General features: G+C 38.4%; 1 protein-coding gene across 2 annotated transcripts in view; it reads right to left on the bottom strand.

Annotated features, from left to right (window-relative positions):
• ZNHIT6 (zinc finger HIT-type containing 6) overlaps nt 1-1,003 on the bottom strand; it is a 64,201-nt gene extending 63,198 nt beyond the window's left edge. For both annotated transcript variants that reach the window (XM_045835458.1, XM_045835459.1), the window contains exon 1: nt 160-1,003. In XM_045835458.1, coding sequence (XP_045691414.1) covers nt 160-863 — 704 coding nt within the window. In that variant the 5' untranslated portion in view covers nt 864-1,003. The remainder of the gene's footprint in view (nt 1-159) is intronic.
• Between the last annotated feature and the right edge of the window lie 12,796 nt (nt 1,004-13,799).

Below are 13,799 nucleotides of genomic sequence, written 5' to 3'. Positions count from 1 at the left end.
ATCTGACAACCCCCCCCGCCCCTTCCCAATTCCCCACGAGTCCAGAGGCCCAAACCTGTGCTTAATTTTCTACATCTTGCTGGTAGTGTTGTTTCCTCCAAACTATGGACCAGACGACACCACAGCTTTATTCCCCCAATAGATTTCTCCCTGCCTTACCTTGACATTGCCAGTTTCCGCTTTGAGCCCATGGGGGAATTTATCTGAGGATCTTCTTTCACCTCTGTATCATCCAACATCTCTTTCTTCGCGAAATACTTTTCTTCTTTTAAACACATTTCATCCATCATTTCCTCTTTTACGTTCTGACCAAAAAACATCTCCTCCTGTTTTATCTCCAAGTTATCTTTTCTCTCTTCCTTCACTTCTAGCCAGTCCATCACTTCTTCCTTCACCTTCACTTTTTCTTCCTTTACCTCTGTTTCATCCACCTTCTCTTCTTTTACCACCAAACTACTAACCACCTCCTGCTTCACCTCCACTGTGTCTGGTTTCTCCTCCTTCACCTCAGGCTCATCCTTCACCTCAGGCTCATCTTTCACTTCAGGCTCATCCTTCACCTCCTGCTTTATCCACTGGCTATCCAGCATACCATCTTCCATTTCCGACCAGTCCGTAACTTCATGCTTCACAACCGTTAGATCTACTTGTATTTTCTCTGCTCTTTGTCCACTTCTTTCTTCTCTATCCCCCGTTTTCTCCACTCCTGTCAGTCCATTCCCCGTCTCTACAACGCGGGCCTCCTCCGTCCCTGCTTTATCCCGGACACCCTCCCTACCGGACTTGAACCCCAGCCGCGCCCCCTCAGCTCCACGCTGGAGACCGCTTCCAGACGTCGCTTCGTTTTTAGCAGCAAAATCCATCAGCTCACGACCCTTGGCCTCCGCTGCCACTCTATCCTTCAGTGTGGCTGGTTCACGCCAACAAATATGAAGTACAGGCAGAAGACGGACAGCAACCCACGTGCGAAAAGCCACCAGCGGTAAACGCCAACCGGGTGGTGTTCCTCCAAATCGTCGTAAAGCAACGCTTCCGTGCCTCGCTACTTCACGACTCTTAGAGTTCTTTACGGCTCTAGAGCTCCCGGCCCTAGAGCTACGGGGAGAGTTGGCGTGAGGCCACGCCCACCTTGGTCCCGCCTTCGAGGCGGGGCTTTGCCCAACACCTTTGCTAGGAGGCTGCGTCCCGTCCCGTCCCCTGCGCGTGACACACCCTATGAAAGTGAAGCGACTGGAGAACCCGGGGCGAAGAGAAAACTAAACTACTGTCTTGGCTTGGGAAGACTCACCCGGATCTGTATTAAAGCTTAAATCTAATCTTGTATGAAAACGGAAGAAATATCTAGTTACGCCTCTGCAAACTTCAGTTTCTTCGCGTATGCACTAGAGACGACGGTGTTACGAACCTGTTGGTGTTGTGAAGATCAAAGGGAATCGTGCATAGAAATAAGCTAGCGGTGACTGAAACAAACTCAATATGTGGTGGCTATTATTACTGGGAATCCCGATAGGTTTCAGGTAGAACAGAAGGCGTTAACTTTTACTTTTTCAATTCTTTGTCAGTAAGAGCCCGCCTCAGTTTCCTATTCTCAGCCTCTAAAGGATTCTAAGAGAATATATACGTATATATGTGTATTTAAAGACTGGGCTGAAAGCTCAATCCTCAAGACTAGAAGATCGGAACAACATACCGGACTTTTGGACACTTTTACCTAATCTTCATGCCCTGGCTGTGAGATACATTTTTCTCGCTACATAAGGAGACTCCAAAGAAATAGCTTTTTAGTTGTTAGGCTACATAGTGCTACCTCCCTCAAATCCTGTTATAGTTTGCAGCGCATTTAGCTATTTTTATTCAGTCACCCATTGCTCAGGGAATGGGAACTTTGAATGGGTGAGCAGAGTTAAGAGAAGTAACTTTAAAACGTTAGTTGGGGCACCAGTGATTAAGTAATGGTGGAAGGAGCATTGAAATAAGCTGGGAGAGTTTAGTAAAATTTTCTTATGGATTGTGAGGAAAAAGCATCCAGTGGAATCATATTGACAGTCTCTTTTAGAGATGCCAGCTGTCCATGGGGTCAAAGACAGCCTGACTGGATTTTCAGGCTAGATTACACATTTACGACTACACTAGGAAAAGGGATTAAATGACAGAAAGACTCCATCTGGACTTGATAAAGACAAGATTTGGGAGATGGGAACAATCAGAGGGAGTGTTGATCCTCAAGATAATAAAATCATCTGGATTTCCATTTCCATTTTCTCTTCCAGAGAAAGTTTTGGAACTACAAATCAGACACCCAGAAGCATAAAGACTAAGGTTTTGGAACTTTTGTCATTTCCTCACATTTGTTCTATTTGTGATCTGTGTATTTTTTTCCCCTAGTAACTGAAGGGAAAATCATCAAGCCAGTAGGGATCCTTGATAACATTATAGCTAACAACATATGTAAGTTGAATAATTAACATTGTGGGACTGTAGTTTTAATGGAGATATTGGAGAGTGTGGTGGCATAGTTGATTGCAATTTTGAAGGAAAAGTAATGTATGAGTGGTCCAGAGAAGGGAATTTTGGGTTGTTGGAGTTTAGAGCCAGGGTATCACCTGCAAGAACAGAGACAGGGCAGAGACAGAGAAAGGGAGACAGAAGTTCCACAAGGCTGTCATTGAATTCTAGTCCAGTTACTCAAAACATTTTCCCTCCCTTTTCCACCTTAATGAGTGCAGGTACAAGCCCATCTCCTTCGGTGTAGGATTGAACCTTCCTGCTGTACCGTATCATCTCTGTCTCTCCTCCCTGCATTGGGCATCATGGGGCAGCTCTCCTAACCACTCTGGGAACTGGTCCTTTGCCAAAATAATAGAGTTCAGTTTAATACCTAAAAGCCTAGGATCGTTTTGTAGGAAGGCATCTTAGTTGAGACTACTACCATGAGAAAGTGTATATTAGGGATGCTTAAAACCATTTTGGTGGATCAGCAGGCACTGTGTATAATCAACTGTTTGGTTGACTATACAGGGAGGTTTAGAAGAGCGTTTCCTGACCCCTCTAGGAACAGTCAAGAAAACAAAGGCCACCAGAAATAAAATGACTAGCTCAATATTACATGACTGTTAGTGGCAGTACTGAAACAGAAAATTAATGTTCTGGTCAGAGCCCCTTGTTTGTATTTGAGGCAGCTAAAAATAAGGGCCAGGAAGTAGAAGGCAGCTGTGTCCACACCAGAGGCAGGAAATAGGAATCAGAAGCCAGAAAGCATAGAAGTCTGAATTTTATTTTGTATGGGTATGTATAGTGATGTGTTCACGTTGGATTGTTCAGAAACAGATGCTGATAGAAGTCATTAGGGATCAATATCTGTGAAAAGAAGGAGGAGGAAGCAGGACTGGCCAGAGAGAGAATTTAAATTGTGATGCAGGTCTGACAACACCTTGGCCACCTGACAGTTAGCTTCAGAGAAAGCATTTTCCTTTTGAGTGTCCCACACCAGGCAGAACTGCCTCTTACTTTATATCTGGCCTCACTCAGTCAACTGCTCCAGGCTGCCCCAGAGAGGGCATGATCTTGGGAAAGGGCCTCTCTGCTGCTAGAACAGACAGCTGGAGGCTGCTGACCACATACACTCCATGCTGCTGGGGAGCAAGTCCTTCTTTGGGACCTGGGTAGCATTTCTCCATGGCTACCACAGTGTGAATGTGTGTTTGCCTCTAGCCATATGGCCTCCTCTCACTGAATCAGCTTCATTCTTTAAGGCCAGTTGTTTCTCTTCTCCATTACCTTGTTAAAAAATACAGCCACTCCACAACTCATAGGTATATATATTCTCAGTACATATAGTCATGGAGACACACTGTTGTCTCATTCCAAATATCTGGGGGAAAGAATCTAATTGAATCGATAAAGTGAGGGAGGTAGGATCACTTAGTATAAACGTGGTGGTAGAGTTGTTGGAGAAGATCAGCTTGAGCTGGGCAGTATTCCCTTATGACAAAAGAAACACTGGGTTTAAATCTCCTTTGCTGCCAGCTATGTGACCACACTGAGTCTCAGTTAATTTCTATTATCTATAAAATAGAGATAGTTATACCTATTTCAGAGGGCTATTTTGAGAATTAAATGAGAAAATGTATGTGAAAGAGCTTTGGAAATAAAGCATTCTACAAATGTATTATTTTTCTCATACTATCAGTAATTTTGAAAATCCTGCTGATAATACTTAATGTTTTCTCTCTCAGATTGTAGAGGACAAAGTTGATATAATCTTGTTCCCCAGTTCTTGGCACCTGTTCATCATATGCAATTTCTCTCTTTTAATATCTTTGCTATTTGTATATTTTTGCCTAGGCTGAGGTCCAAAAGATTTTCTTTCATATTTTATAGAAGTTTTATACTTTTAGCTCTTATATTTAAGTCTGTGATCCATTTGCCTTTTTTTTTTAAAGATTTTATTTATTTTTAGAGAGGGAAGGGAGGGAGATGAGAGAGAGAGAGAGAGAGAGAGAGAAACATCAATGTGCGGTTGCTGGGGGTCATGGCCTGCAACCCAGGCATGTAACTTGACTGGGAATCAAACCTGCGACACTTTGGTTTGCAGCCCACGCTCAATCCACTGAGCTACATCAGCCAGTGCCATTTGGCTTTTTTATATAGTGCAAACTAATGGGTTGACTCCTTTTTTGTATATGGACATTTTATTGTCCAAGTGCCATTTGTTGTAAAGACTATTCTTTCTCCTTGAATTCTCTTGACATTTTGTAAAAAAATAAGTATCCAAACATCAGAACCAGAAATCAAGAAAAAAATTCCATTTGATATAGCAACAAGAAAAGTAAAATACCTAGGAATAAACCTAATCAAGGAGGTAAAAGACCTGTACTCAGAAAACTACACAACACTGAAGAAAGAAATCAAGGAAGACACAAATAAATGGAAACATATACCATGTTCATGGATCAGAAGAATTAACATTATCAAAATGTCCATATTACCCAAAGCAATTTACAGATTCAATGCAATACCTATTAAAGTAACAATGGCATATTTCACAGACATAAAACAAATATTTTAAAAGTTTATATGGAATCATAAACAACCATGAATAGCTGCTGTAAATTTTGAGAAAGAAAAGCAAAGTAGGAGGAATCACAATACCTGATACCAAACTGTATTACAAGGCCACTGTAATCAACACAGCCTGGTACTGGCATAAAAACAGACAGATAAACCAATGGAACAGAACAGAGAGCTCAGAAATAAACCCAAGTCTCTACAGTCGATTAGTATTCGACAAAGGGGGCAGTGGCATAAAATGGAGTAAAAATAGCCTCTTCAACAAATGGTGTTGGGAGAGCTGGACAGCTACATGCAAAAAAGGGAACTTGAGCACCAAATTACACCATGCACAAAAATAAATTCAAGGTGGATGAAAGATTGAAATATAAGTCACGGCATCATTAAAGTCCTAGAGGAGAACATAGGCAGGAAAATCTCAGATATTTCATGCAGCAGTATTTTCACTGATATGTCCCCTAGAGTAAGGGATATAAAGGATAGAATAAACAAATGGGATCTCATCAAAATAAAAAGCTTCTGTACGGCTAAAGAAAACAGTATTAAAATAAAAAGAGAACCAACTGTATGGGAAAACATATTTGCCAATGATACCTCAGACAAGGGTTTAATTTCCAAAATATATTAAGAACTCACACGACTCCAATCTAAGAAGACAAGCAACTCAATTCAAAAATGGGCAAAGGACTTGAACAGACACTTCTCCAAGGAGGACATACAGAGGGTCCAGAGACACATGAAAAGATGCTCAGTATAACTAGCTATCTAAGAGACGCAAATTAAAACCACAATGAAATACCACTTTACACCAGTCAGAATGGCCATCATAAACAAAGCAACAAACAAGTGCTGGAGAGGTTGTGCAGAAAAGGGAACTCTAGTGCACTGTGGTGGGATTTCAGACTGGTACAACCGCTATGGAAAACAGTATGGAATTTTCTCAGAAAACTAAAAATGGAACTGCCTTTAGACGCAGCAATTCCACTGATAGGATTATATCCTAAGAACCCTGAAACACCAATCCCAAAGAACCTATGCACCCCAATGTTCATAGCAGCACAATTTACAATAGCCAAGTGTTGGAAGCAACCTAGATGCCCATCAGTAAATGAATGGATCAAAAAACTATGATACATTTACACAGTGGAATTCTATGCAGCAGAAAAAAGGAAGGAGCTCCTACCCTTTGCAACAGCATGGATGGAGCTGGAGAGCATTATGCTAAGTGAAATAAGCCAGGCAGTGAAAGACAAATACCATATGATCTCACCTCTAACAGGAACCTAAACAACAAAACAAAGAAACAAGCAAAATATAACCAGACACACTGAAATTGAGAACAGACTGACAGTGACCAGAGGGAAGAGGGGAGGGAATTTCAGCAGGGAAGGGGGTTTGCAGGAACAAGTATAAAGGACACATGGACAATAACAAGGGGCGGGGTGGAAACAGGAGGAGAGGTGGTGGGGGTGGGCTGGGATGGGAGTAAAAGGCAGAAAACTGTACTTGAACAACAATTAAAATAAAAAAGAAGAAATTTCTTAATGGCAAATCAAAAGAACATGGAAGAAGCCATGTGGAGTCTTCAGAGAAAGCAAACAAGGTTATTTTTTAGCACTGAGATATAAAAAGAATGCTTAATAAAAAAAATCAAGTATCCACAAATATAAGGACTTATTTCTGGACTTTCTATTCTGTTTCATCGATCTGTATGCCTATCTTTGCACCAACACCACACTCTCTCGATTACCATGACTTGATAGTAAGTTTTAAAACTGGGTAACTAAGTCTTCCTGCTTTGCTCCTCTTTCTCAAAATTGAGTTGGCTCTTTTAGATATTTTACTAATCCATGCAAATTTTAGGATCACTTTATCAATTTGTACAAAACAGCTTGCTGGGTTTTTACAGGAATTGTGTGGAACATACAGGTTCATTGGGAGAGAATTGGCATTTTAACAATAGTGCCCTACAACCCACGAACGTGCAATATCATTCATCTAGTTAGATTGTTTTCTGCACAACTTAAAAATGCTTCATAGTTTTCTGTATACAAGTTTTTGCATGTCTTTTGCTAACTGTGTACCTAAGTATTTTATTCTTGTTGATGTGATTTTGAAAGGAATTATTTGCTTTCATTTTGAGGGTTTTCATTGCTAGCATATAGGAACACAATTGATATTTGTATATATTTTTTGTATCCTGTGGCCTTACTAAATATATTAATTTTATGATATAGTTGGATTCAATTAGCTAATATTTTGTTCAGGACTTTCCATGTATGTTTATGAGGATATTTGTCTATAGCTCTCTTTTCTTGTAATGTTGTTAGGTTTTGTTACAAGGATTCACTGCATGTATATTTTTCCCATTTCTAACTAATTTCTACCTTACTAATATGTTATTTGATGATATCTGATCTGTTAGTCAATGCATCCACTAAATTCATTTCAATTGACATATGTTTTGTAATCAGTATCTTCAACTTATTATTGCTTCATAGTATTCTCCCCTATTTCTTTGGATATATTTCTTTTACTCATTTAACATTTATCATTTTTTTTTGTCCATTAATTCTGCTTTTCTAGTACAAGTTGTACAGTGTTCTAAAAATTTTTCTTTTATGGAATTCTACTCCTCAGATGCTGTCATATTTTCTGTTGTGATCTCAGGTTTCCATGGGAGTGTAAGCAGCTTCAGCTATAATTCTTACTTGGAAAGGGAACATCAAAAGCCTAAGTGATTTTTTAAGGAGTGAGGTGGGTAAGGAGGAGAGTGGAGGACCCTTATGGTGGAAAGCTTTTGGTGTTACAATCTGGGCTCCACATAGCCAATCTGCCCTTCCATGGGGAGAATGTGCCTCTCAGGTTACCCCTGCCATCTGCCATCCCTTTTCCAAGAGCTACTGTATTCTGTGCTATCACCTAGACCCCAGGACGGAAGGAGGAGAAGAAAAGTGCTGTTCTCAGCCAACCTGTATTTATAGTTATGAGCTTTATTAAGGTTTCTTTTCCTTTCTGAGCAGCTGTGGGGCTGGCTCTGTTGTTTCTCTGCCCACCTTCTGTTGGGGTGGGCTGTCATCCACCCAAGGTAGTATGGGTAGAAAAAGGGCACAATTAGATGTATATTATCTCTCCATGCTACCCCTTACCCCCAACAGTGTCTATCTATGACTCCAGGCTTTTCTCTCTCCACCACAATGGGTCCCAACTTCCTTTATTCCCTAGGAGTTTCTCAGAGTGTCAGAGTTAGACTCCTAGCTCCATCACCTCCTTTTCACTTACATAAGAGCTTCAGGAGAAGACTTGGGGACTCCAGAAGGCAATAGTGTTGTTAGTTTGCTGTCTTTTCAGGAATGGGATTTTCCATAATGAGCTTTTAGAAAATAGTAATAGTAATAAATTTTTGAAATTATTTAAAGGATGAGTCCAATATCTTCCCTACTGTGCTTGCCATGACATTGCTCATGTATTCTCAGGATGTGAGGTTTCATTATAGTCACAGTTTTGAGTCAACATGGTAATTCCCGTGTGCTTGTCCCTGGACTGTTACATCAGCATCACCTGTGTACTTGATGAAAAACAGACTTGCAGGCTTCCCTTAGAGCTATTTAACCAAAATGGAGGGAGCTGCTGGAAAATTTTTCTAAATTTTTAATTGCTTTTATTTTTTATTCTTTTTCTGTGTCTATGAGTTTTTCCTTTGCTTAATCCCTTCACTTTTTCATCCAGCCCTCCAACCCCTCTCCCCTCTGACAGCTCTCAGTCTGTTTTCTGTATCTATGAGTCTGTTTCTATTTTGTTTGTTAGTTTATTTTGTTCATTAGATTTCACATATAAGTGAAATCACATGGTACTTATCTTTCTCTGACTGGCTTATTTCACTTAGCATACTACTACCCAGGTCCATCCATGCTGCCGCAAAAGGTTAAGAGTTACTTCTTTTTTTACAGCCAAGTAGTATTCCATTGCATAAATGTACCACGGTTTTTGTATCCACTCATCAACTGTTTTGCACTTGGGCTGCTTTCAAATCTTGGCTAATGCTGCAGTGAACATAGAGGTTCATGTATTCTTTTGAATTAGTGTTTCAGTTTTCTTCAGTTATATTCCCAGAACTGGAATCATTGGGTCATAGCACAATTCCATTTTTAATTTTCTGAGGTAACTCCATACAGCTTTTCTGATGGGAAATATTTTAACAATTGTCACTGTGTGTACTTCTGATATACAGTCAGGTTTGGGAACCACTGGGTGATGATATTGCAACTGCAATGTCCAATACAATAGCAGCTAGCCACAGTGGCTCTTGAGCACCTGAATTGTGGTTATCTAAATTGAGATATGCTGTAAATGCAAAATACACACTGGATTTTAAAGACTTAGCACAAAAATGTAAAATTCTCATCAATAACATTTTTATATTGATCACATACTGAAATGATAGTATTTTGGATATAGTAAGTTATGTGTAATGCATTCTTAAAATTAATTTCACCTGTTTCTATGTACTTTTTAAGTAATATATCTGGCTCAGATATTTCTACTGGATAGTGCTATACTAGAAGATGTAATTAAAATTTCAATTCCAATTAGATGGGGTTAACATAATGTGAAAACTCAAGAATTAGCACTTTGATTTAAAACTATATTACAAAGCTATATAATCAAAATGGCATTGTACTGGCACAGTAACAGATACATAGATTAATAGAACAGAATTGAGCCCAGAAATAAACCCACACCTATATGGTCAGTTAATTTAAGACAAGGGAAGCAAGAATATACAGTGGTGCAATGATAGCCCCTTCAGTAAATGGTGTTGGAAAAAGTGGGCAGATACATGCAAAATTGTGAAAATGAACCAGTTTGTTGCACCGCATACAAAAATCAACTCAAATTAAAGAATTAAATGTAAGTCCTGAAACCATTGAATTCCTGGAAGAAAACATAGGAAGTATACTCTTTGACATTGGTCTCAGCAATAATTTTTTGTGTATGTCTCCCTGGGCAAGGGCAACAAAAGAAAAAAAATAAACAAACAGGACTACATCAAGCTAAAGAGGTGTTTTATAGTGAATGAAACCATTAACAAAATAAAAAGAGGACATATTGAATGGGAGAAGATATTTGCAAATGGCATGTCCAAAAAGGGTTATTATCCAAAATATATAAAAACTCCAACTCAACATTAAATAAAAAACATGCTGAATAGACTTTCCAAAGAATGTGTACAGATGGCCAAGAGACATATGAAAAGATGCTCAACATCACTATTCATCAGAAAAATGCAAATCAAAACCACACTGAGATATCACCTAAAACCTATCAGAAAGCCTATTATCAAAAAGTCAACACATAACGTATTCGCAAGGATGTGGAGAAGTGGGAACCCTCACTCACTGTTGGTGGTGGTGTAAACTGGTGCAGCCACTGTGGAGAACAGGTTGCAAATTCCTTAAAAAATTAAAAATAGAACTATTATATGATGTAGCAATTTCATTTTTGGTCATTTATCGAAAGCAAACAAACACACTAATTCAGAAAGATATATGCACCTGCATGTTCATTGTAGCACTATTTAAAAGAGCCAAAATATCAGAAACAACATAGGTGTCCAAGAATAAATGAATGGATAAAGAAGATACACACACATGCAATAGAATATTATTCAGCAATAAAAAATAAAATCATGTAATGTGTGACAACTTAAATGTACCTAGAGGGTATTATGTTAGATAAAATAAGCTAAAGATAAATACTATATAATTTAACATATATGGAATCTAATACAACAAAAACAAATAAAACAAAACAAAAATCACTTATAGGTACAGAAAGCAAACTGACAATTGCGAGAGGGGAGGAGGGTGAGGAGAAGTGAAAAAGGTGGAGGGAAACAAGAGGTACAAACTTTCAGTTATAAAATAAGTCAGAGGGATGCAACGTAGAGCACAGGGAGTATAGTCAAGAATATTATAATAATTTTGTATGGTGATGGATGGTTACTAGACTTGTCATGGTGATCACATTATAAGGTATATAAAAATGTAAAATCACTATTTTGTATGCCTGAAAGTAATATAATATTTTATGTCAAATATACTTTAATTGAGAAATCAGCTATGTAGTTCAGTTAATTTGTTATTTCAGTCAATAAATATCTGTCTTTTCAATTCATTCTCCAAAGTGCAGTCTGAGCATCTTCGAAAATCACAAGTCTGACAATGTCAGTCAAGTTCTCAAAACCTTTCAATGCCTAATTTATTGCTCTTAGAATAAAGAACAAAGTCCTTATTACGGCTTTGCAAAGGTACCTCCTATTCTGGCCCATATCTTCTCTTCAGCCTCATCTCTAATTATTCATCATTCAGATATCAGGTAAGCACTACTTCCCTAGGGAAGCAGTCCTTAGCCACTCCTCCTCCCCAGTACTCCAGCCCAGATCAGAGGGGCACATGCGCCTGCTTGTGTGTGTGTTTCAGAGCACCTATTTTTAGTTGCAATTGTATATTCATGAATATTATCATTTGATTAACATCCTTTTCTCTCCTAGATAGTAAGCTCTTTGAACACAGGGGCCTTGCCTTTTTATCTCAACTTAAATTCTCAACTCAGAGCAGTGTGTAGTTCACAATATACAATAAAACATGAAGATATGAAGGACTTGGACACCTACGTGCATCATGCACTGTGATATTCTGTGTGATTATAAATATTAGAATCTACACTCTGCCTTCAGAAAGGCCACAGTTTAGAGAAGGGAGACAAACACATAAAGAGCTGTAACAACACATCGAAGAAAGTGCAGAACAGTTATGTGACCTAAAGAGCAACCAGCCTGTGTTCCTTTGTGGAGAAAGTTGGGAAAGTTTTCCCAAGGAGTTAACTCAAAGAATGAGTAGGAATTGGCCAGGAGGACAAGGAAAAACACCAGATAGAGGGTTAAAAAAGTGCAGTACATTCAGGGAACATTCAGATGAGTGGATATTATGTACTGATTAGGAATGGCTGGGGTGTATTGACTCTGATAAGAAAGGAGGGAGAGAAGGTTGACAGGTAATCCAAGGCCAGGTCACCAAGGCCTTGTAAGCCTTCCAAACAAGCTTGCATCCTTCTTCCTATCAGTGATCAGGAGCCAGATTTATTTCCCAAGCTTGGGTCCCAAGGTTGGGATATAGAAATAAATGGTCAGGGAAGAAACCACAGGTTGGATCTGAGTGTGATTATTCTTTAGTGGGGAGCATGGCATACTGTGATTTGGATGAGCCTATTACTACAACACAAGTGACCATTTCCAAAAAATTGACTGGATTTATTAATGGCAGAGCATGATTTGAGTCAAACAAATAAATCATAATTTAGGAGGTTTAATTATAATTGATGAGCCGTTAGAAGATCCAACAGAGGAATACAGACCTGATAGAGAAGACATACTATTTGTTGCAGAGAAGTGCATGAAATAGATTTCTAAAAAGATTTCAGAATTTTTTTTTAAATTCTGAAAACATTTATCTCTTTAATAAATAAGATTAGGTAAGATTAAACTTGAAACAAGCAAGTTTACTTATTTTTTCTTTTTATTGACTTTGTTGGGGTGACATTAATTAAAAAAAGTATAGTTTTCAGGTGCATGATTCCACAACACATCAACTGTGCACTGTATTGTGTGTTCACCACCCCAAGTCAAGTCTCCACCCATCACCATTTATGCCCCTGTACCCTCCTCCACCTCCCTCTCTCCCCCTCCCTCCGGCAACCACCACCCTGTTGTCCCTGTCTATGAATGAAACCAGCAAATTTTACTAGCTGGAAGACTTAGTTATAGAACCGAACTAAATAAATTCTAATCATATTAATTTCCCACTTCCAACTATCAAACCAAAAACTTTCTGGTGTCTACTAATTAAGTTTTGTACAAAGCTTTCAAATTTTTTCTTTGTAGGAAGAGTTGGAAGAAAAATACATAGCAAATTTTTGTGTTATACTAAGTTGTGTAGGAAATATTTGGGAACAATTAAAAATTATTTTAACTGTGAATGTTTTATGTAGTATCTTGGCATTGGTATTGGTAGTTAAATGGCTTAACTTTATTTACAAATAAATAAACTTTATTTTATTTAACTTAATAAACTTAACTTTATTTACTTTATTGTACCTTTGCAAACTTTACAAATAAATGCTCATTACAGGGCTCTAAGGCTTAACTTTATTAGCCTCACAGTAACTCTGCCTCTACAGAAAGCACTTTGTAGGTAAACTTGGTAGAATATTAATTTGCTATACCGTTTAGGCTTTAGTGTAATGAACTAAATTATTTCACCATTAGGAAAATGTTTTTACAGTGCAATTTGTGAATGTAAAGATTCTTCTTTGACTTATGGTTACCTGTCTCTATGTACATACATTTTTTTGTCTTATTTTGGATATTCATGCTGTTACCGAATGAGAATTTACATAACCTAAGAAATCATAGGAGAAAATTCTTGCACTGTGATGATATAGAGCCTTTCAGACTTGAACACAACAAACCCCAAGTAGTGTACATATTAAGTAAATACCTAGGCATTTATATATAAGTTGGTGAAAGCCAAATAAAGATAAAGTAATATCGTGACAGAAGCAAGAGGAAGATGACATATTACATATAGGGAACAACAATATGAATGACGGTTAGTTTCTCATCACAAACAACAGAAGCCAGAGAAATTAGATTGATATATCCAAACTGC

Source organism: Phyllostomus hastatus, unplaced genomic scaffold, assembly GCF_019186645.2.
Source record: "Phyllostomus hastatus isolate PE091 unplaced genomic scaffold, TTU_PhHast_1.1 phas_contig_209, whole genome shotgun sequence".
NCBI classification, from domain to species: Eukaryota; Metazoa; Chordata; class Mammalia; order Chiroptera; family Phyllostomidae; genus Phyllostomus; species Phyllostomus hastatus.
The sequence above is the reverse complement of the archived record's forward strand: the minus strand, read 5'-3'. Positions and strand labels throughout refer to the sequence as shown.